Raw genomic sequence first — 23,999 nt, 5'->3', positions numbered from 1 at the left:
ACTAATGAAAGAGAAAAATGGCGCCGATTGGACCTCTGATTGAACTGGTATTTTGTTAGTACTGCATTGCCCAACAGGTCTGTTATCTCTGGGGCTATGTTGTCCTGTCAAATTTTAATATTCATAGCAATTTTAGAGGTTTTTGTATAAGTATAAATGGCGTTAGCTTTCTTTAATGACAATGAACCAAATAAGCGTTGGTCAGAGAATGACACTACTCCACGATCAATTTAGCTAGCTTCTAGATCTTTGCTATAAACCTGCTCTCTTCGATTTCGCCATACATTGTACTAGCACAAGCACGATACTTAAGTACCATACGAACAAACATTTTTACTCTATTTCTTTTTGACTGCTTAATATTTAATGTTTTTGTTTGCTTAGATTTTATTTCCTTTTTTTTTATTCTGTTGTTAACATTTTCTTTGCACAATACATTAAAACAGTGTAATGTTGACTTCTGTTTTACAGTATCAACTTTGTTGGATCGGATACAAGTTTTAAATTCATATTTGATTTAGTTAAGATCTTGTTTTTCCACTTTATTTTCCAAAAGATACATTGCAAAAAAAAAACAAAAAAAAAAAAACGAATTTTATAGTATCACAAGAAATGTAAAAACTTTGTTCAGAAATTGTTCATAGTTCTTGCTTTCATTTGCTTGTCCTTTTTTCTGCCCTAGTCGCATGACAGTCCGCATACAACACACATGGGCTTACGTCTCACACGAAATGCCTGATCTCCGAAGTTTCGAAGGTCAATGTCTTTACTAGTAAAGTCCAACAGTTCTGGTACACATACACACACACAGAAGTTTTTATGGATGGTGTGTTGTCAGTACTCAGTCATTCTGAAACTGTAGGAGAGGCGTGTGTATACAGGCTCTGTTATCTTGTAGTGGCAGATTTAGGAGCATTAGCGAGTGGTTACAAAAGAAATATCAGTTTTTCATGTTCATTACAAGATTGAAGATCCAAAAGTATTCCTAGTTAATGATTGTGTTGGATCGTTTACCAGCTGACAGATCAGCCTGAAGTCCTATTGATCGGATGTTTGTATGTTAAGATCTTGATTAAGTAAATCATTGGTGCTAGGTGAAGAGTAAAACAGATACAATTTTGATTAATTTTAAATACTGAAAACGAAAGAAACAAATTAAGGCTTGAAAAAATTCAATAATTAGAAGATGAAATATTAATTAGGGACCATTACGGCTTTCCCTATAGCTCCGCCCCTTTCCTTATTTTTCTGTAACGATCTGTAGCCTTGATGATATAAAGACTATTAAAGACATCTTATAATAAAAAAACAAACAACTAAAAGCCATATTTCCTGTTCATTAAAGCAAAACATTTAAAGTAAAGAATTTTGCCAAAATTTTAATTTAAAAAATGTGTCTCTCTTGACCTATTATTGACATCTGTTTTTAGAAAAAAAAATAGAACACATTTATTTAAACATATTTCTATTTTCCTTTTGATTCAAATAGCAACTCATTTTCTTTCCATTTATATCGTTGTAATATTAAAACCAGGCTCATTAAAAAAACTTAATTCACTACACAGACGTGCATTCCAGCTTTAAGTGCTGGGATTTCGCCTCATGACCTCAATTGGGGTGGGTATGATGCTAGTGTGGGGGAGGGGGGGGAGCGTGGTGGTTGTGGGGGGGGGGGGGAGAGCGACGACCCATTGCACTCACGGTGAGTAGAGAATCAGCCAAGTGTGAGAAACGCGCGGGTCGTACCCAGAAAGCTTCAAAGACATTATCTCCCCCCCCCCCCAAATAACGTAATATGTTAAAGCAGATCTTATCATGTGTTTGTGTTTGTGTGTGTGTGTGTTGGCTGAGTGTGTCTGTGTTTATCAAGAGCACGTATTTTGAGCATGGAAGATTAACTCTTAGCATCCCTGGTGCTGTCACGTGGTGTAAGTCCATCATCATCATCTCATCTCTGCCAGTGGTCCCTTCTGGGGCATAGGCCACCAACCAGCTTCCTCCAGGCATCTCGGTTCTGGGCGAGACTCTCCAACTGTCCCCACGTCTTGTCCATCTAACGACATCAAACATAGTCTTATTTTTGTTAGAAACGAACTAACATTCATTCTCTGGCAGTGCCAGGAGTAGAGCTTCATTAGAGACAAACACAATTCACAGGAGTTTAACAGTAGTTTAACAGGAGTTTAACAGTGTCCACTGAGAAATTCTCTCATTACGTAGCAGGTTTGCAGCAGTATGACAGGCAACGTGATTCTTCTTGGAGATGTTACTAACCTTGAAGCTGTTAGTGAGGTCAGTAGTCATTACCCCCTCCGTTGATAAAATAACAGTATTTATATATTGTTGTTTTAGATCACTTCCATAAAGGTCTAGCTTAGGTTCCCATATTATCTTTGTTTTTCCATTTCGGTTTTATTTATATTATGGGATAGTGGTATGGGTGATGTCAATATGACAGCGGCTTTTTTTCGTTTTTGTCAATAAGCAGTAAATTAGGGCGATTAAAATCCACCGTTTAGTCAGTGCAAATAGGCCTATCCGAAGGACAAGAGAACAGAGCTTGCAGACGAAAAACGCCAGAGAAAACAAAAGCAAGGTCAATGACACTAGCTCCAGTTGGAATAACCTGCCCTATGGTCAGCCGAACATTCCGGGCTCGCATAGGTCTCACTAGCCCACGAGGAGGCATAAAACCCCAGCGCAAAGCCCATTAAATGTAAAAAAAAACCAAAGAAATGATAATCGATTTTCGTAGGGACAAGAAGGGAAATGATATTGTTTCTGTAGCTGGAGAGACTATTGAAATTGTGCAAACCTTTAAATACCTTGGTACTATCCTAGACAATAAACTAAATTTTACTGCAAATACTGATTATATCAGCAAAAAAGGGCAGCAAAGATTACGACTACTAAGAAAACTGTCCTCGTTTAATGTTAGCGAAAAGGCCTTGGCTATGTTTTATCACGCTCACATCTGCAATATTTTAAGTTTCAATATCACTGCCTGGTATGGCAATCTGAGCATTAAAAATAAAAATAAACTTAATAGAATCCTAAATGCTGCTGGCAAAATCATTGGCAAAAAACAAACCCCATTTGGGCAGTTGTTTGAGACAAACATCTATAAAAAAGCTAACAAGATCCTCGAAATAAAGAATCACCCTTTGTGTCAGGACTTCGTGATTTTACCATCACAAAAGAGATACAAGACACCGATAGCAAAGACAAACAGACACAAACACTCTTTTGTTCCCCTGGCAATCAAATCATTAAATAAGAACAATCTGGTATAAACTTTGTCACATGTAAATTATGAGTGAGTCTGGTGTGAATGTACACTTTGGTTTCTTATAGTTATAATGTTTTTTGTTTGGTGTAATGCACAAATTGTAAGACAAATTTCCTTACGGATAATAAAGATTATTATTATTATTATTATTATTATTATCTCCCTGGATGACAAAAGTGGTCATCATCGAACCACGATGGACAAACTATATATCCCGGAACAATAAGTATACGGCTGACTCGAGAACCTCTTGTGAGTGGCATTGCATCAGATAAGGCCCAGATAAGGTGTGAAGACTATGTGGATATATTAATTTTGTAGCTTGGCTATGGCGACCTGGGAAGGCAGATTCTGAAAGTATTATTTTCATATCGGTTCATTGAGCTTCTGTCTTCATAGCCAACAACATCTAACAGATAACTAAAAGTCTTGTCTTGCTTTGTTAGGGGGCGCGGTGGCTGAGTGGTTAAGCGCTTGGCTATCGAACCTGGGGGTCCTGTGCTCAAATATCGGTGAAGAATGGGATTTTTAATTTCGGGAATTTTATGGCGCCCCTGAGTCCATCCATCTTTAATGGTAAATGACTTTAGCTGGTGAAAGTAAAGGCGGTTGGTCATTGTGCTGGCCACATGACATCCTGCTCGTTAGCCGTTAAGTAACAGTTACCAAACTGCAGTATTTTATAGCAAAGTGACCCTAAAGGTCAAAGGTGATAAAACTGCGCGAGAATGTGTTTTACTACCACGCATTCCTCTACTCTCCATGTGGCTCCCCTCTCCACGCAAGAGTTACCTCCCGCCAGAGTATGGTTATGTCCCTTTCAATTAGCCCGTTGACTCCCAGGCGCTGGGTTCCCTGGGTGTGAGAGGAAATCACCAGGCGAGGGTAGTTTGTTTACCTGTTGTATCTGATAACTTGGAATGGTATGTCGCATTTCACCTGTTGATTAGCGAGATACACTGCTACTTAGACCGCAGGTAACTGACTACACTAAATATTACAGCCACTGGACTATCTCACGTGGAGTAGATACAAACTTAGAATTTATAAGTAACTCGTTTCTCTAGTATCTACATTTTATGCTTCAGGCCAATCATGTCGCGTCTTCAGAGTCTTCAACTATTTGGAACGTGGGTGTTGTGTAGCTCGCGTAGTGTTCGCCACTTTCCAAACGCGATTTGTAGAACTTGGTGGTGATCGCCACTTTCTAACCGCGATTTGTAGAACTTGGTGTTGTTCGCCACTTTCCAAAGGCGATTTGTAGAACTTGGTGGTGTTCGCCACTTTCTAACCGCGATTTGTAGAACTTGGTGGTGTTCGCCACTTTCCAAACGCGATTTGTAGAACTTGGTGGTGTTCGCCACTTTCTAACCGCGATTTGTAGAACTTGGTGGTGTTCGCCACTTTCCAAACGCGATTTGTAGAACTTGGTGGTGTTCGCCACTTTCTAACCGCGATTTGTAGAACTTGGTGGTGTTCGCCACTTTCTAACCGCGATTTGTAGAACGTGGTGGTGTTCGCCACTTTCCAAACGCGATTTGTAGAACTTGGTGGTGTTCGCCACTTTCTAACCGCGATTTGTAGAACGTGGTGGTGTTCGCCACTTTCCAAACGCGATTTGTAGAACTTGGTGGTGTTCGCCACTTTCCAAACGCGATTTGTAGAACTTGGTGGTGTTCGCCACTTTCTAACCGCGATTTGTAGAACTTGGTGGTGTTCGCCACTTTCCAAACGCGATTTGTAGAACTTGGTGTTGTTCGCCACTTTCCAAAGGCGATTTGTAGAACTTGGTGGTGTTCGCCACTTTCCAAACGCGATTTGTAGAACTTGGTGGTGTTCGCCACTTTCCAAACGCGATTTGTAGAACTTGGTGGTGTTCGCCACTTTCCAAACGCGATTTGTAGAACTTGGTGGTGTTCGCCACTTTCCAAACGCGATTTGTAGAACTTGGTGGTGTTCGCCACTTTCTAACCGCGATTTGTAGAACGTGGTGGTGTTCGCCACTTTCCAAACGCGATTTGTAGAACTTGGTGTTGTTCGCCACTTTCCAAACGCGATTTGTAGAACTTGGTGGTGTTCGCCACTTTCTAACCGCGATTTGTAGAACTTGGTGGTGTTCGCCACTTTCTAACCGCGATTTGTAGAACTTGGTGATGTTTGCCACTTTCTAACCGCGATTTGTAGAACTTGGTGATGTTTGCCACTTTCTAACCGCGATTTGTAGAACTTGGTGATGTTCGCCACTTTCTAACCGCGATTTGTAGAACTTGGTGATGTTCGCCACTTTCTAACCGCGATTTGTAGAACTTGGTGGTGTTTGCCACTTTCTAACCGCGATTTGTAGAACTTGGTGGTGTTTGCCACTTTCCAAACGCGATTTGTAGAACTTGGTGATGTTCGCCACTTTCTAACCGCGATTTGTAGAACTTGGTGGTGTTTGCCACTTTCCAAACGCGATTTGTAGAACTTGGTGGTGTTCGCCACTTTCTAACCGCGATTTGTAGAACTTGGTGGTGTTTGCCACTTTCCAAACGCGATTTGTAGAACTTGGTGATGTTCGCCACTTTCTAACCGCGATTTGTAGAACTTGGTGATGTTTGCCACTTTCCAAACGCGATTTGTAGAACTTGGTGGTGTTCGCCACTTTCTAACCGCGATTTGTAGAACTTGGTGGTGTTCGCCACTTTCCAAACGCGATTTGTAGAACGTGGTGGTATATATGTGTGTCTGGGTGGTTCCAATCCTGAATTATTGGTCAAAATGTGGATGCAAACGAGATTAAATTCACTAACCTGTTTAGGGACGTAGGAGGAATGTTAGTTTTAAGGTGTTTGCATGGGTTCATTTTAATGTACATTCATTAATTGCTATCATTGCAGTGTTGACGGTAAATGGCCATCCCTACTTTCGAAAGCTTTTAAAGACTTTTTTTTTACAAAGCTTATATCAACTCACCCTGTTTGTCCGTCTGGTAAAAGATTTGTACACGTTATTTCTCCCACATCCATTCTCGGATTAAGCTGAAACTTTTTACAATTATACATTGACATAGACAAGACATTAATCAATAAAAAAAAAGGTAACCAATGAGACAATTAAGAACTGGTAATTCATTATTATGTTTAATAGCAACAAGGGAAACAAATACGTCAGTATTCACCAATATGGCTAAATTTGTTGGGTTTAGTCCCCTTAAATAATTCTTCACCTATTTCTCCCTCACGCATTCTCCGATCAAGTTGATACTTGAAACAATTATTTATTGCACCTAACAAAACATGAAGCAATAAACACAAAAACTTAATTGCTAAATTTGGGACCCCTCAACTCAAGAAAAAATTAAGAAACTGGAACAGACACAAAATAGAGCAGTGAGATTCATAACAAACGAATATTCACATTTAACCAGAGTAACATTTTTATTAAAATCACTAAATTTAGAAAGCCTTCAGGACAGAAGACTCAAAGGTAAAGTAGCAATTATACATAAAACACTGAACCATAATCTTCAAATACAAAAACAAAATCTAATAAAATACTCTGAAAGACACAAAGATAAAGGCACATTCCTCGTTCCATATGCTAGGACAAATTTGTACCAATGCTCTTTCTTCCCTAGTGCTATTAGAGCATGGAATCAGTTGCCCATTTTGTTTTCATCTCCCTTTTCTCAAAATTAAGAATCTTCAATCTTTGAAGAGAAGTGATAGTTTCATTTTTGATTACTCAGAGTTTGGTCAATCAGAGCTTTGCTAGATACCCAGATGTCTAGACTCGTATGATTTAACTTTAAAAAGAAAAATTGTAACTTGATTTAAAGAGACTTTTAAAAGACAATAAATTTAGGCCTGTGATATTGTCAGCACTACCCGTCACTGCTCTAGTCTACAGTCTAGGCAGCTTTAAACCATTCTGTAAATTTCGCCCCCCCCCCCCCCCCAAACCAGGCCCAATCCACCAGAGTCTCGAAGCGCTGTCTAGTGCGTTCTTGATCTGCGGCTCTGATATTCTTAGCGCCGGCACTGTTTGGAGATTGTATCGCGCCCTGCCTGATTGAGTTGAGAGATAGTCACAGTTTCACTTGTTGCGTGTTTCATTATGTTGATAGTTTCAATAAAGAGAAACAAAAATGTTACCACATTCTCATTCCAAGTCAGTGGTTCTCAAATAGAAGAATGTCTTTTGCGGTATGCGACAATAGTCCGGAGATCGATCCCCTGACGTCTTTCGGACGTAATACTCTCTATTTGAGAACGTCTAAATTACAATAAAAAACAAACAAAATAAATCCCAGTGGCGTAGCTAGGGTGGTGGGTTCTGGTTTAGTCAGTGGCGTAGCTAGGAGGTGGGTACTGGTTTAGTCACTACAGTGGCGTAGCTAGAGTGGTTGGTGCTGGTTTAGTCAGTGGCGTAGCTAGGAGGTGGGTACTGGTTTAGTCACTACAGTGGTGTAGCTAGAGTGGTTGGTGCTGGTTTAGTCAGTGGCGTAGCTAGGAGGTGGGTACTGGTTTAGTCACTACAGTGGCGTAGCTAGAGTGGTTGGTACTGGTTTAGTCAGTGGCGTAGCTAGGGTGGTGGGTACTGGTTTAGTCAGTGGCGTAGCTAGGGTGGTGGGTACTGGTTTAGTCAGTGACGTAGCTAGAGTGGTGGGTACTGATTTAGTCAGTGGCGTAGCTAGAGTGGTGGGTACTGGTTTAGTCACTACAGTGGCGTAACTAGAGTGGTGGGTACTGGTTTAGTCAGTGGCGTAGCTAGAGTGGTGGGTACTGGTTTAGTCAGTGGCGTAGCTAGAGTGGTGGGTACTGGTTTAGTCAGTGGCGTAGCTAGGGTGGTGGGTACTGATTTAGTCAGTGGCGTAGCTAGGGTGGTGGGTACTGGTTTAGTCAGTGGCGTAGCTAGTGTGGTGGGTACTGATTTAGTCAGTGGCGTAGCTAGAGTGGTTGGTGCTGGTTTAGTCAGTGGCGTAGCTAGGGTGGTGGGTACTGATTTAGTCAGTGGCGTAGCTAGGGTGGTGGGTACTGATTTAGTCAGTGGCGTAGCTAGGGTGGTGGGTACTGATTTAGTCAGTGGCGTAGCTAGGGTGGTGGGTACTGGTTTAGTCAGTGGCGTAGCTAGAGTGGTGGGTACTGGTTTAGTCAGTGGCGTAGCTAGAGTGGTGGGTACTGGTTTAGTCAGTGGCGTAGCTAGAGTGGTGGGTACTGGTTTAGTCAGTGGCGTAGCTAGGGTGGTGGGTACTGGTTTAGTCAGTGGCGTAGCTAGTGTGGTGGGTACTGATTTAGTCAGTGGCGTAGCTAGAGTGGTTGGTGCTGGTTTAGTCAGTGGCGTAGCTAGGGTGGTGGGTACTGATTTAGTCAGTGGCGTAGCTAGGGTGGTGGGTACTGATTTAGTCAGTGGCGTAGCTAGGGTGGTGGGTACTGATTTAGTCAGTGGCGTAGCTAGGGTGGTGGGTACTGATTTAGTCAGTGGCGTAGCTAGGGTGGTGGGTACTGGTTTAGTCAGTGGCGTAGCTAGGGTGGTGGGTACTGGTTTAGTCAGTGGCGTAGCTAGGGTGGTGGGTACTGATTTAGTCAGTGGCGTAGCTAGGGTGGTGGGTACTGGTTTAGTCAGTGGCGTAGCTAGAGTGGTTGGTGCTGGTTTAGTCAGTGGCGTAGCTAGGGTGGTGGGTACTGGTTTAGTCAGTGGCGTAGCTAGGGTGGTGGGTACTGATTTAGTCAGTGGCGTAGCTAGGGTGGTGGGTACTGGTTTAGTCAGTGGCGTAGCTAGAGTGGTTGGTGCTGGTTTAGTCAGTGGCGTAGCTAGAGTGGTTGGTGCTGGTTTAGTCAGTGGCGTAGCTAGGGTGGTGGGTACTGGTTTAGTCAGTGGCGTAGCTAGAGTGGTGGGTACTGGTTTAGTCAGTGGCGTAGCTAGAGTGGTTGGTGCTGGTTTAGTCAGTGGCGTAGCTAGGGTGGTGGGTACTGGTTTAGTTAGTGGCGTAGCTAGAGTGGTGGGTACTGATTTAGTCAGTGGCTTAGATAGGGTGGTTGGTACTGGTTTAGTCAGTGGCGAGGCTAAGGTGGTGGGTACTGATTTAGTCAGTGGCTTAGCTAGGGTGGTGGGTACTTGTTTAGTCAGTGGCGTCGCTAGTGTGGTGGGTACTGGTTTAGTCAGTGGCTTAGCTAGGATGGTTTGTACTGGTTTAGCCAGTGGCGTGACTAAGGTGGTGGGTACTGATTTAGTCAGTGGCTTAGCTAGGGTGGTGGGTACTTGTTTAGTCAGTGTTGTAGCTATGGTGGTGAGTACTATTTTAGTCAGTGGCGTAACTAGGGTGGTGGATACTGGTTTACTCAGTGACGTAGCTAGAGTGGTGGGTACTGATTTAGTTAGTGGCTTAGCTAGGGTGGTGGGTACTTGTTTAGTCAGTGGCGTGGCTAGTGTGGTGGGTACTGGTTTAGTCAGTGGCGTAGCTAGGGTGGTGGGTACTGGTTTAGCCAGTGGCGTAGCTTGGGTGGTGAGTAAAACGGCCTCTTTAGAAATATAACAATGTATTACATAAGAAGGGCACAGTCCAATCTGGCAGATCTAGAAAACACGTCTGATCTTACGCACTGCTGAATGGGTCTCTTGCCCGTCAATCAGTATCTAAGTTACTTCCGTTCCAAGTTTTTAATGTACCCTCGCGTCACTAAGGAAATCCCCGATTAGTTCACATTTCTATCGTCTAGTTAATGAGTCATTACATCCTCCCTCCAGAGGTCCCCCAACTTGTAGACCGTGAACCATTTTTAATCACATTTGTTTAATCTGTGGTTAGAGACATCTTGGGTCGTGCTCGGTACCCTGCATCCGGTAAGGTCGAAGGCAGAGCCCAACCATGGGTTCCTATGTACTATTACACTGTACATCCATCAATCGTTAGAAGACCACAAGATGGCCCGGTAAAATAGTACACTCGATATTATATTCCAGATTTCCGTTTCCAGATTTAACTATTTAAAAAAAAATGGCAGACGAGAGACCAAACCTAAAAATAGCAAAACTTGCTTGAAAAGAGAAGTTCATGAAAGGAAGGCTTAGCAGACATTGAGTAAGCCCAACTCTGAGAGCCCTACATGGTTGTTGCTGGCTAGGTCTTGTGAGGTAGCTCCAGACACCTAATCCAATACATCTTCTTGGTGTAGGAATGAATTTGACACAAACACATCTGAATACGTAGCAGGAGAACTCTTTCTATTTCTGAAATAAACTGAATTTTTATTCACTAAAACTTAAAGCTTTTTAATTTCATTGTAGAAATAAACAAATACAAGTCTAATGAGAATTATATTTGTCATTTTGAAAAAATTCATGTGTCTTAACCCCTCATTTATTGGGATAAATATACCTGGTCGTCCCTTCTCAACCATCAAAGTCAAAGCCTATGCGGATGATACAACCTTTTCTCCTTCTTCAGAGCGAGATATTCCAATTATATTATAGAGATATACGCTTTTCGGAGAAGCTGGTGGTTCAAAAATAATTAAAAATAAATCCTCAGTAATGTTACTAAGGAAATGGAAATTCAAAGAGAATTGCGCTCTCAAAATTCTAGATAAAATCAAGACTTGTGTTATTGTCTATACCTGTAATCCTTTGTTCTATTGTAAGGAATAGTGGGGGAATATTTTTGTCAAAGCCTCAAACTTAATTAAACGTTATCAGCACACAGGTTCTACAATATTTGGTAGAGCTGTATTGATAAATAGTTTGGTCATTCCAAAGATTGTCTATTTAGCTAACATTACAGAGCCACCTCCTAAATACATAAACAAGCTGAACAAGTTAATTAGAAGCTTTATATTTAAAAACACTATTAGGAGCATTAAGCACACTACACTCATTCAAAACAAAGAGGATGGGGGGATAAACTTGCAAGATGTTAAAACAAAAATACATTCGCTAAGGCTAAAATTTGTAGGTCAAGTAGTTAGAAACCCAACAAACGTTCCCTTGACAATTTACTATTATGGTTTAAGATTAAGTAGTCTTCTTCCAATACATAATGATACTCCTCACTATTTCGGTACAGTCACTCATCCATTTTACAGATCTATTTCAAGAATTTTACCTGGTAATGAACATTTAATACACAACAAAACCAAAGAATCATACACAACACTTAAAAAGCTGTTACAAGACAGCCTAGTGAATAAGATTAAGTGGGGGAGAGTTCTTGGGGTGATAGGACCGAAGGACACATTCATAAACCTACACAGCAAACATATCACACCAAAAGCTAGAGAGATAACTTATAGACTTATCTTTGGGATGACCCCTATGGTTAGAAAACGGGCAAATGACCGTGAATGTAAATTATGCCATCTTGAAAATGCTGATAATGAGAAACATATGTATTTGGAATGTCCATTATTCCTTAAAGTTAGAAGTACTGTAAGAGACTTATTAGAAGCAAACTGTGGCAATTATGTAAATGTTAACTTGTCTATTATTTTAAACAAGCTGCCAAAAGTAAAAAATAAAATGATACATAACTTTAACTTGATTATTGTTTCCGAATACAGGAATCTTGTTTGGGCTACCTGGCTCAAAGCTCTACATAATAATAAAAGTGTTTGATCCTAATCATTTAGAATTGACATTTAGGAAAATTATTGATTTTAGGGTGGAGAATTATCTAGTTTGATTTTCATATGCTTGTACAATACTCAGACAGTATTCCAGAAATGGGGTGTTGGGGGTCAGGGATATTTGATATTGTTTTGATTGTTCTGGGGTAGAGGATACTTATATCATTTTTCTGTCTCTGGTGGTTTCAATAGTTAAGTAGTATGTTTTTGCTATTAAATAATATTGCTATTACTATTATTATATTTTCAGGTTAATCACTTTTCAATTATTTATGATTTAATACTTGTGAATTATGAGAACTTACAAATAAAAAATAAAAAAAAGCCCACAAAAGAGGCTCAGAGGGCCCATAAAAGAGGCTTATAAAGCCCAAAAAAGAGGCAAAGAAAAGAGGCCTAAGGCCCATTTATTCCTATGATGATAAAGCTAAAATTGAATAGCGCAAATTCTGAAGTTTCCTATAAAAAATAAATAAGCAGTCGCTATCAAGTCTGCAAAAGTGCTTCCCCTTTGATCAGCCTTCTCTCCTTTAATAAACGCAATGTCTAATACAATTGTAGACTCCATACTTTCTTTAAAAATAACATTTCTTATTATAGTATTGACACGCACGCAATTGACCAGTTGACTTACTTAATTCACAGTGAACACTTCCTTCGTACGCTTATATTAGTGAAATTAATTCTACCGATACGTAAAGACCCCCCTCAGGGCCGGCCTTAGGTAATTAGAGGCCCAGGGTGGATAAAATTTGGTGGCGCTATATAAAATAGAGAAATAAAAAAAAAAAATTCAAAATACAGATTTAAAAAAAAAATCTGAAATAAAATAACAAAATTATCAGAAATAAAATAACAAAATAATCATAAATAAAATAACAAAATTATCATAAATAAAATAACAAAATAATTACAAATAAAATAACGAAATAATCACAAATAAAATAACGAAATAATCACAAATAAAATAACGAAATAATCACAAATAAAATAACGAAATAATCACAAATAAAATAACAAAATAATCACAAATAAAATAACGAAATAATCACAAATAAAATAACGAAATAATCACAAATAAAATAACGAAATAATCACAAATAAAATAACGAAATAATCACAAATAAAATAACGAAATAATCACAAATAAAATAACAAAATAATCACAAATAAAATAACGAAATAATCACAAATAAAATAACAAAATAATCACAAATAAAATAACGAAATAATCACAAATAAAATAACGAAATAATCACAAATAAAATAACGAAATAATCACAAATAAAATAACAAAATAATCACAAATAAAATAACGAAATAATCACAATACAAATAAAAAAACACTTTCAATTATTTGGTGGAAACAATCAATGCTGACGAGTAACGAAATTGAATAAAGCACCTCTTTGTATTCTCCGCTTTGCGTTTGCACTTAGATGCACCAGACTCGAAATAATGTTTTGACATATTTACCAATAGAAAGAAACAAGGTTCTTCTAACATAGCTCGTGTAACAAGTAGATCTTAACAATTCACCACTTTAGCTTGACTTATACTAGAGACTTAGAGCTAGCCTTGTAGACATAGATCTCTATGTGTGACATTTGATCCAACTTTCACAATTTTTTTTCGGTGAAATTGTTTTCCTGTGCGAGGCCCCCACTAATTGGAGGCCCTTGGCGGCTGCCTAGTTTGTTTATGCATGAGGTCGACTCTCTCCTCCCCCCCCACACTTACCAAATGGGGCATCTCCTTCCAGGCTGAGAACCACTGCACTCGTTTTAATCTATTTCCTTCCTACAATAGCTGGTCATATACGAAATCCACATACTGAGTGGCATTTAGAGTCTTAGTCTTTTATTGTAAACCGTTGTGGGTGGTTAGTGCGAAGATAGAGAGCATTGAATTAATGTACCTTCTTTTAATTGTCTTATATACGCTCATTATATTATGAATAACATTTACATAAATATAAACGACCTTTACCTTGGTATTCAACCTATTTCCAGATGCTAGTAAAATTGAGAGACTCGAGATCTGTGCCAGGATGCCAAGCGCTCGTGCCAGCGTGTACATGCTAATGCTGAACACATGGAAGGATACCTTGGTGTGAGGCACCGTGAGGCCCCTCCGAGGGACGCTCCTGATGGAAAACACCGCATTGAAAATCTGGACAAGATTATCATAAGGGGTGTGTTATTATCTATGAGTCGTCTTCAATAGCAGGCACAGTAAACTAATTCTAATTTATTATATTGTGTTTTAAATATTCAATTATATTCTACTCTATTCTGTTCGTGGTCATAGACCTTTCGAGTTTAGCCTATTTTAAGTTCCACGAGATATCGCAAAGAGAAAACAAGAAAATATTTTGAAACATACGTTTAAAAAAAAAAAAAAAAAAAAAAAAAAAAAAAAAAAAAAAAAAAAAAAAGCTTATATTAAGAGTACTTGTATCAATTATTTTAAAATTAATTAATAAGAGTACTTGTATCAATTATTTTAAAATTAATTAATTAATTAAAATTCAAATAGATCTAGAATAACAATAAAGAAAAAGCATTTATAAAAACACATTTAAAAAAGGAAAACGACTTGAACTCAAACTTGTGGACTAAAGGCTCTTCAGGATTCTCAAGCCAACGCGGTAACCACTCTACTAGCGAAGACTCAATGAACATAAACATTGTTTCTATTTCATGTTTGTGTTCACTAAGCCTGAGACGGCAGCCAATATAAAGGGGACTAATTCAGCTTACAACACCATTTTAGTCAAGTATTATTTCTTTCCGTTGTTTGAGATACCAAACAATTTTTTTTTAATTGCTTCTTGTGTTGTCAGCTAAAAGAAATAATTGTGCAAAATTTCAGTTCGAACCTAGATAGGGTGTTGGAGAAATAATTTGTACAAAATTTGGTCTGACAGACAGACAGAGTGAATCGATATACGTTTTGTAAAAATATATGCTCAAGGTGCAAAACACAAAAAGGACAAGAATAGTCAGTAAATAAATGTCTATAATAAAGTTATAAGGAGACGTGATGACGTAACAGAAGTATAACACTCTATCTAGTGAATAGTAAAGAGAAAGTCTGTTGGCGTGAGAACTAGAGAGTTGAACAGAGAGGCTAGAGCTAAATCTACGACACAGAACGAAGAAGAGCTCGTCTCTCTCAGGGCATGAGCCAATAGTGACATAAAAATCAATGGAATTGATAAGTTGATTGAAGGATTAAAGGCACACAGCCGAGCTTGGAAAGTACCGTGACTTGAAGTACTCAGAGGCGTGTCCAAGCATAGAGAGTTTTTTTTTTTAATAAATCATTCAGATTTTATGTACATTGATGTCTAGACCTGGACACATTGATGTATGGACACATTGATATCTGCACAAACAGATGTGAGGACACAATGATGTGAGGATATATTGATGTCCGGGCACACTTATATATGGACACATTGATGTCTGAACACATTGATGTCTGAACACATTGATGTCTGAACACATTGATGTCCGGGCCCACTAATATATGGACACATTGATGCCTGAACACATTGATGCCTGAACACATTGATGTCCGGGCACATTGATGTCTGAACACATTGATGTCTGAACACATTGATGTCCGGGCACACTTATATATGGACACATTGATGCCTGAACACATTGATGTCTGAACACATTGATGTCCGGTCACACTTATATATGGACACATTGATGCCTGAACACATTGATGTCTGAACACATTGATGTCCGGGCACACTTATATATGGACACATTGATGTCTGAACACATTGATGTCCGGGCACACTTATATATGGACACATTGATGTCTGGACACACCTATTTATGGGCGCACTGATGTAATGGAACATAAGGATTAAGGATACACTGATGTAAGGACACACTGATGCCCGGACACACTAATGTAACTGCACGACGATGTATTATATTCTAAACAAACTTTCTCACATTCGGAAATACAACATGCAGTGTCTTCACTTCGGTTAATTAAGATGTAAATAAAACATTTGCGACAATATACACAAACTATCAATATGTCAAAATAACCTCTGTTAAATGTTCACAAAACATATATTGTGATTAAGTCTTTGTAGCGTGGAAGGCGCCAAAAGTGTGGATCAAAATACAACTTACACTATCATAGAATATTTTTGCTGGGTTCTTGAATTTCATTTACATCATATTTACGTTTTGTATTACTTACTTTCAGGGGCGGACTGGCTTAGGACTGGCTATATGGGCATTCGGGCAAATGCTCGGTGGGTCGGTACCCGAATGGGCTGGTAGTGCCACCAAAAGGACGCCACTATATATTAAGTTGTTAAAGGTTTTATAACTTTCATTTTATAGAAGGGGCCATCTGAACGTCGTGTTTAAAAGAAACCTCTCTACAGTGTAATACTAATTGAATCTAACACATTTTCCGAAATAGTGTAATATACTGCATTCGTAAACAGTGCATATGTCCACTAAATGATATTGGCCTGATGTTACTGAAATGATCAGGCCGATTTTGACACTCAGTCCGCTCCTGCTTACTGGTGACTAATCTTATGCAAAAAGAATTACATGCCTGTACACTTTTGGGGGAGGCCAGTGGCTGAGCGGTAAAGTGCTTGGTTTCCGAACCGGGGTACGAATCCTTGTGAAGATTGGGATTTTTAATTCCGGCATCTTCGGGCGCCTCTGAGTACACCCAGCTCTAATGGGTACCTGACATTAGTTATATACCACAAGGTCTGAAAGAGGAACTTTTTACACTTTTGGGAGAATGGGGGAGGCCGTCAGGCCTTGAAGCCCAGGACGCCACCGGACGCCACCGGACGCCTGGAACCCTCCATACGCCACTACAAGTCGAGTAACACTAAAATAATTTGATAGCGCCACGATGTAAGAGCCTGATTGTAAATCATGGAACAGAACAAAGCAAACTCTCGCAGACGAAATGTGTTAAAACTGAAAGCTAGGGCAAACTACACAGGTTCTAGGTACAGTGGCATGCCACGTATGTGGCCGAATACTTCTTGATGGCGTTGATTTAGATCTGGATCTCTCATGTCACACGCGGAGGAATGAAAATGTACAACCAAGCCCTCAGCGTCCTGTTTAGCAGAAATCTACATCGATGGACGAAGTATATAACAAACAAAATATTGAAAAACGCAGCGCTTATAACTACATATATTTCAATATTGTAGAAGTTATTTCGCTTATTTGATACCAAACGAGAGAATTAATTACCAATAGTTAATTGACTAATTTGTTAATTTTTTTTTTATTGATTCAAGTTTTGTACAATAAAATTTATTTAATCTTTCAACTTGATCCTGTGTGGGAGAAATAATGTGAACAGTTATATAACGGGACCAAAGCCTACATATTTAGCCATATCTATGATTACTAAAGGATTACTTTCTCTCGTTAGTATCAATCAAGATCATTAATTAGCATTAGTTAATTGACTAATTGGTTGATTTGTTTTATTGATTTATGTCTTGCCTAGCAAAATGATTATTTTTTCAAAGTTTCAACTTGATCCGAGAATGGTTGTGGCAGAAAGAAGGTATGCAAACCTTTGATAAGACAGACACACAGACTTGATATAAGCTTTGTAAAAATAATAATTGTTTATATTTAATATAATGTAAATAAAAGAAGGCATGTAGTACCCAAGGACTGTCTTGTTCAAACCTCAATTCTGTTTCTTTATGAAGACACTAGGTGTGTAGATCTAACCTTAACAAAGGCCCATCTCACTCTCTCTCGTTCTGACCCTGTATTCTTCTCCACTCACTAAGTATGTAGAATAACCTAACTGCAACCTTGCCACTCCATCTCTGTCTATGTCTCTGTCTGTCTCTTTTTCTGTCACTCTGTCACTCTGTTTCATCCAATATCCTATTTGGGCACCCCATATGTAGATCTAAAATTAATTATCGATGACTGTATTTCGAAATAAGCTTAGAGCATGAATTGCTACTCGGCTTTACTGTTTGACCTTCAAAATAATACGGCACTGATGTCACATACTTTGCATTCAAACTTCCTCGCTTTGATGTCTCTGTTGACCCATTCACCAGAGATCCATCCGATCGTATGTGTCTTTTTATTTATCTCTTTTATCATCCTATTTTGTGTCTTGTATTGTGCAGATCTTTTCGCCGCGTTGTGTTCAGACATAACTAGATCTAGAACAAAAGAATACTTCTTATTATTAACATACCTTTATGCCGCGACATCTTCAGGAGCAGTCTATTTGTGTATCTTTCCTGCTCCGTTGATACATAGCGATGCTGGGAGAAAGTCACCCTAACATCGACAGCAGACCCCAGGTCTGACCTACCTGTAACTACAGTGGGGCGTTGAAAAAAAGTGGGGTGGGGGGTGGGGAGGAGGCTTCGTTACGCCACAGTGGGAATAGAATAAGTTCAGCATACTTGCACCGCCCGTGCCAATAACAATACGTCATACGCGAAGAGAAACAGTTGGCGTATGAATAGCTAGAGGAAAAAAAATATCGTATTTTTTTTCTCCCCGTCTTGAATTCATGAAAAACGAGACATCTGACGTCAGATGGCTAATTTTAGCTAATTACAAAACGTATCCGGTTGGAACTCTTACAGATATGAATAACAGAAAAATAAAAGATAAACTAGAAACAGACGAATAGATTGTTACAAATGTAACTTATAAACACATAACAGAATTAAGTCTGCCACTTTATTCGTTGGGAAACACATTTTTTTCTCTCGCTCTCTTTATCTGTAGATGTAAAATAATAACAACATGGTTAGTGCGGATATGTATTTATATATAGGCTTCCTAACCTGGGGTCCTAGGTTCGAATCTCGCTAAAGACGAATTTTGAATTATGGGAATTTTAGGGTGCCGCTGAGTCCCCCCCCCCCCTTTTAACTTTAAACGGTACCTTATTTTAGTTGGGCGGTTGGTCGTTGTGCTGGCCACATAACACCCTGCTCGTTAACCGTTGGCCAGAGAACACATTACCTTAACATCATCTGCTCTAAGTATCTCAAGGTCTTAAAGGGGGAAATATATATTTTTTTATTATTTTTTACATGCCAATGGAGAAAATCAAAAGAAGTTTAATAATGTCCTGTAACCTGAAGTTTTAAGGAGCCAGATAGCACAGCGTCACAGGCCGGAAGTTTGGGTATCATTGAGTCGCGCTGTCAGGTCTCATGGGGCTGGACTTACGACTGGATATTATTTTATCGTATTCTAATTAAGGAGGGCATGTAGCGCCCATTGCAGGCTTAAAAAAAATCCAAGTCAAATGTCACCACGGTGCAAAATTAAATATGTAATCGATTAATAATTATACTTTTTATAACCTCTTTTTGAACATTAAAAATTTGTTTTTGATCATTTTAGCTTTCCAAAACGAAGGAGCATAACACAGAAGTAAAGAAAGAGAGAGAGAGAGAGACCTATTTGTTGATTCTCTCTCCGACAATGGTGTACTTAATGATGTGTATTCTATTATAGGCCTTAGCCGGTGGGTCAAGGCTAGTTATATTGTATACATTCTATTGTGACATAGCGTAGTGAATGAATTCATGCTCTGAGAAAATAGCTCGCTCAAATACGCACTATTTTAAGCCGACAAACAAAGTGCGTATGAATACACTCTTGCCGCTCTATTTGACTGTAACCCTAACGTTGAACAATGTCAACAGTTCATTGTTCCCGGAAATAAAGTGAATTTATAGCCCAACAGTACATGTTTGATCCTCGTTGATCGTATGTTTTCATTACATCGCTATACAATAGAATACCTAATCGGTCTCTTTGGAGGGAAAGTATATGAAATAATTGTCGGGCAGAGCGAAGTTTCAGGGAGAGATTCCGGCTCTAGTAACACCATTTAGGTCAAGGACGTTATAAACAAAGAAAAAAAAAGGCTATAGTTTTAACCGGAAATTAAACTTCACGATAGTTAAAGAGTAATTGTAAAAACTCTGAAATTGACAATTACAAAATGAAATGTAAATTGAGGAAACAATACAGAATTGGATTGGAGTTGCCGTCCTGCTAGTCTACATTTCATTATAAAACTACACTCTATTGGAGCTGTAGGGTAGACATGACGTTGTATAAATAGCCTACAGTTATATATAATGTGTGTCACAGTTTACCAACATGATGATGTTTGGAAATGAATCAATGCATGAACTTTCTCTACTCTCGATCTGAGCGTTTCTCAAACTGTGGGAAGAGCGTCAAAATTGCGTTTATTTAGCGAATATTTCCTGCTTATCGCATGGTCAGTGCGCTATGGTCAATCTCTTGCGTGGATCAGTGTGTGTTTTTGTGGGTACCGGGGGTGGGGGGGGGTTGAGAGAAGGTTTAATGCTGCCTTTAGGCGCTCATAAAAAACAACTCTCCTTTTAAATCATATTCAAACTTGATCCTTTTCGTTAGCAGGCCAAGCGTCTAGCCCGTAGACAAGCGGTTTCAGCATCTCAACCACAGATCCCCTTGAAATAAATGCAAAGAGTGCGGACGAGGAGGTCTAGATTGCTGACATTTTGTTTTAGAAAGGGTAAACATCCAATGCTGTTACAAACTCTTAGATCTCCATTATTTGTACACTGATCGAGTTTAAACAGAATTATTAGAAATTTTTAGAACAATTAATTTTTTTTATTTTGAGACACGTTGCTTCATCTTCTATTCTAAGTGAGGAATTTCATATTCTTTCTGCAACAGGACTGATTCAAATTTAAAAAAAAATGTCAATACACCTTCGATAGTGTATTTCTAAAGACAATACTTCAGAACAGGCCCAAAATTTCAAATTAGTGATGGGCTATCATGCTGGTGACGTCGTTAACACCTCAAAGGCTTCAAACAACTTTGTATTTACAAATCAGCCGGCTAAAATGACTTGTCTCATTACACGACTTTAGATTCACTGTCTGCTGTGAAGGAAAACAAACTTATGAAGAAAGTGAATTTGAAAGGAGATTTTAAGACTTTCATACTGTTGAAAAAGATGTTCCTATTTTCATAATATCTTTTAGTGAGTTTGGTGAAGTAGGCGAGACTGGACATGCAGCATAAGTTAATTAAACTTCAAGCTAATAATCACCTCAAACAATTATTTCTAAAATTGAGTCCTTTAAAGGGGCTTGCGGAATTCTTGTTTATCAAATGTAAAATCTAGTTCATATAATATTTTGCAATTTTTACATTTTCATATATTTATCAGCAGTGTACACAAATTTGTGGCAGAAATAGATTGACGATGAATAGCTTCTGTTAAGAATAATTATTTCCCTATTTGAAATGTCATCAAAACACTAGCAGCTTGAATTCATACATGGCATTAGCTAATTTCTGAAAGTCTTATATTTAACACAAGATTTCTGCATTCTCTCTATTTTTTTTTTATATTATGGCCCGCCAATCTTTTTTAAATCTACGTTTTAGGCCCATGGCTAAAAAAGTTTGCCCATCACAGCCTTAGAGCGGTTGTAGGTATGAAGAAAGGCAAGCAATCTTTTACATTACATGGTAACTGTCAAATGAAACAGTGATCTCGCGCCAAAAGACAGCTGTGTCTTACTACTAGAATCGATGGTCGATTTCTAGCGCCCTGAAATAGCCATGTCTCGCAAATAGACTCGAAGATCGCAGCCCGGCACCTAAACAGCCTTGCACTGCCGCAATACTTTACGACATAAAACAGCGCTGTTTTGCCACTAGACCGTTAGGTGCTTTGAAATATCAGTGCCTTTATCTTGTGACCTGACTCGATGGTCTCTGGCGCCTAGGACTCAGAGGCCCACGTGACCAAGTGGACACATTCCCACTAGCTAGTTATCATCAGTTTCACTGCTACGAGAAAGGCATCAATCCCAAGGTTTAATAAGTTATTTATTTTTTCTTAATTCATCTCACAAAAATTCATAAAGACAAAAGGACACTATCTAGACAGTTCTCGCTAAATCTCGGACAAACATTGCTAAAACGTTTATTAGGTAGGGGAGATTTCGGTCCAAGCCGTGTAGTGTGCTCCTAGCCTTAGACGTTTGGTGTCAGTTACAACATCTGATGTCCTCCCACCAGAAGCATTGATTGCCAAGTGTAATAAAGAAGAAAAAATATATATTTATAACGTAGGCGTATTCCCTTATTGTTAGTCATTAAAATAATTGCAGCACATTTGAGATAAAACTACATGTAGTCATTCAGATCAAGCATGTACTCTTTAAGTGATGTACCATAATGCTTAAAGAATGTAGTATAAATATCTTGTTCGATTTCAAAAAAACAAAGCAGAAACAAACGGGATATTAAATCAACACATTACGGGAAATACAAAGGAATAGTGACAGACAGATAGACAGACAAACAAGTAGACAGATAGATAGATAGATAGACAGATAGACAGATAGACAGATAGATAGATAGATAGATAGATAGATAGATAGATAGATAGATAGATAGATAGATAGATAGATAGATAGATAGATAGATAGATAGATAGATAGACAGATAGACAGACAGATAAACAGACAAACAGGTAGACAGATAGATAGATAGATAGATAGATAGATAGATAGATAGATAGATAGATAGATAGATAGATAGATAGATAGATAGATAGATTTATTGATTGATTGATTGATTGATTGATAGATAAATAGTTAGATAGATAGACAGACAAACAGGTAGACAGATAGATAGATAGATAGATAGATAGATAGATAGATAGATAGATAGATAGATAGATAGACAGACAGACAGATAGATAGATAGATAGATAGATAGATAGATAGATAGATAGATAGATAGATAGATAGATAGATAGATAGATAGATAGATAGATAGATAGATAGATAGATAGATAGATTTATTGATTGATTGATACATAAATAGATAGAAGCATAAAAACGGCCCTGGGTTCAACAGTGTCTAAGCCTGCCCCCTTCTATCAAAATCTGGAGAAAAAATTACAGATCGAACTAAACAGTTAGAACGATAGAAAAAGAGGGGAACTACCTGATTTCGAGCTCTTGACTGTACCATAATGCTTAAAGAATGTAGTATAAATATCCCGTTTGATTTAAAAAACAAAACAGAAATAAACGGGCTATTAAATCAACAGAAAAACACATTACGGGAAATACAAAGGAATAGTGACAGACAGACAGACAGGTAGACAGGTAGACAGATAGATAGATAGATAGATAGATAGATAGATAGATAGATAGATAGATAGATAGATAGATAGATAGATAGATAGATAGATAGATAGAAGCGTAAAATCAGAAAAGCGGCCCTGGGTCCAACAGTGTCTAAGCCTGCACCCCCCCCCCCTTTCTATCAAAATCTGGAGAAAAAATTAAAGATCGAACAAAGCAGCTAGAACGATAGAAAAACATTGGAACTATCTGAATTCGAACTATTGTCTCAAGCCTCTCAGACCAACACGCTAGCCACTCTGCTAGTGGAGAGCCAATCAACGTGAAAGATTGTATAGTTCTCTCTAGTTTCTAAAGTCTCGTCTCACTCTGTGTTCAGTAAGACTCTGACGACGATGTAAAAAAAGGACTAATACAACCTATACTACTACTTCAGTCAAGTACTAATTCTTTCCCTTGTTTGAGATACCAAACAAATTAATTAATTACCAATAATTAATGAAGTAATTGATTATTATTTTTATTGATTCTTGTGTTGTCGGGTGCATTTAATAGGTGTACAAACTGTGTAAACTTTCGGCTTCATCCGAGATGAGAGAGTGAGTTGTTAGAAGCTTTGTATAAAATGAGTGTTATTTTAGGTAATTGTCTGCTTTATTTCCTTGGACAAAACACATTTTCTAATTGAAACTGAAGAATTTCTTCTACCACATTTTTGTTACTGACCCATCAGTTTGATCAAAGGCTCATCTGTGTCTTACAAACAAAAACAACGAAAGTCGTCAGTATAGATTAAGTAAAAAGTTACTGCCCTTGAATATCCACCAATTTATAATTATACAAATATCATTACAATCCTAGTCGTTTGATCCGACATGTCACTTACGATTGTTCTATGTCTGAC

At 38.4% G+C, this 23,999-nt stretch overlaps 1 protein-coding gene across 1 annotated transcript; it reads right to left on the bottom strand.

Moving 5' to 3' along the window:
• Positions 1 to 7,990: 7,990 nt before the first annotated feature.
• LOC106065367 (mucin-2-like) lies at positions 7,991 to 18,160 on the bottom strand. Its single transcript, XM_056045579.1, has 2 exons — positions 18,145 to 18,160; positions 7,991 to 9,792 (listed from the first exon to the last, which is right to left on the bottom strand). Exons 1-2 carry the CDS (start codon positions 18,158 to 18,160, stop codon positions 7,991 to 7,993), a joined length of 1,818 nt encoding a protein of 605 aa, XP_055901554.1.
• Between the last annotated feature and the right edge of the window lie 5,839 nt (positions 18,161 to 23,999).

This window comes from Biomphalaria glabrata, chromosome 11 (genome assembly GCF_947242115.1).
Source record: "Biomphalaria glabrata chromosome 11, xgBioGlab47.1, whole genome shotgun sequence".
Classification (NCBI taxonomy): Eukaryota; Metazoa; Mollusca; class Gastropoda; family Planorbidae; genus Biomphalaria; species Biomphalaria glabrata.
Note: the sequence above shows the minus strand (reverse complement) of the source record. Positions and strands in the feature narration are given on the sequence as shown.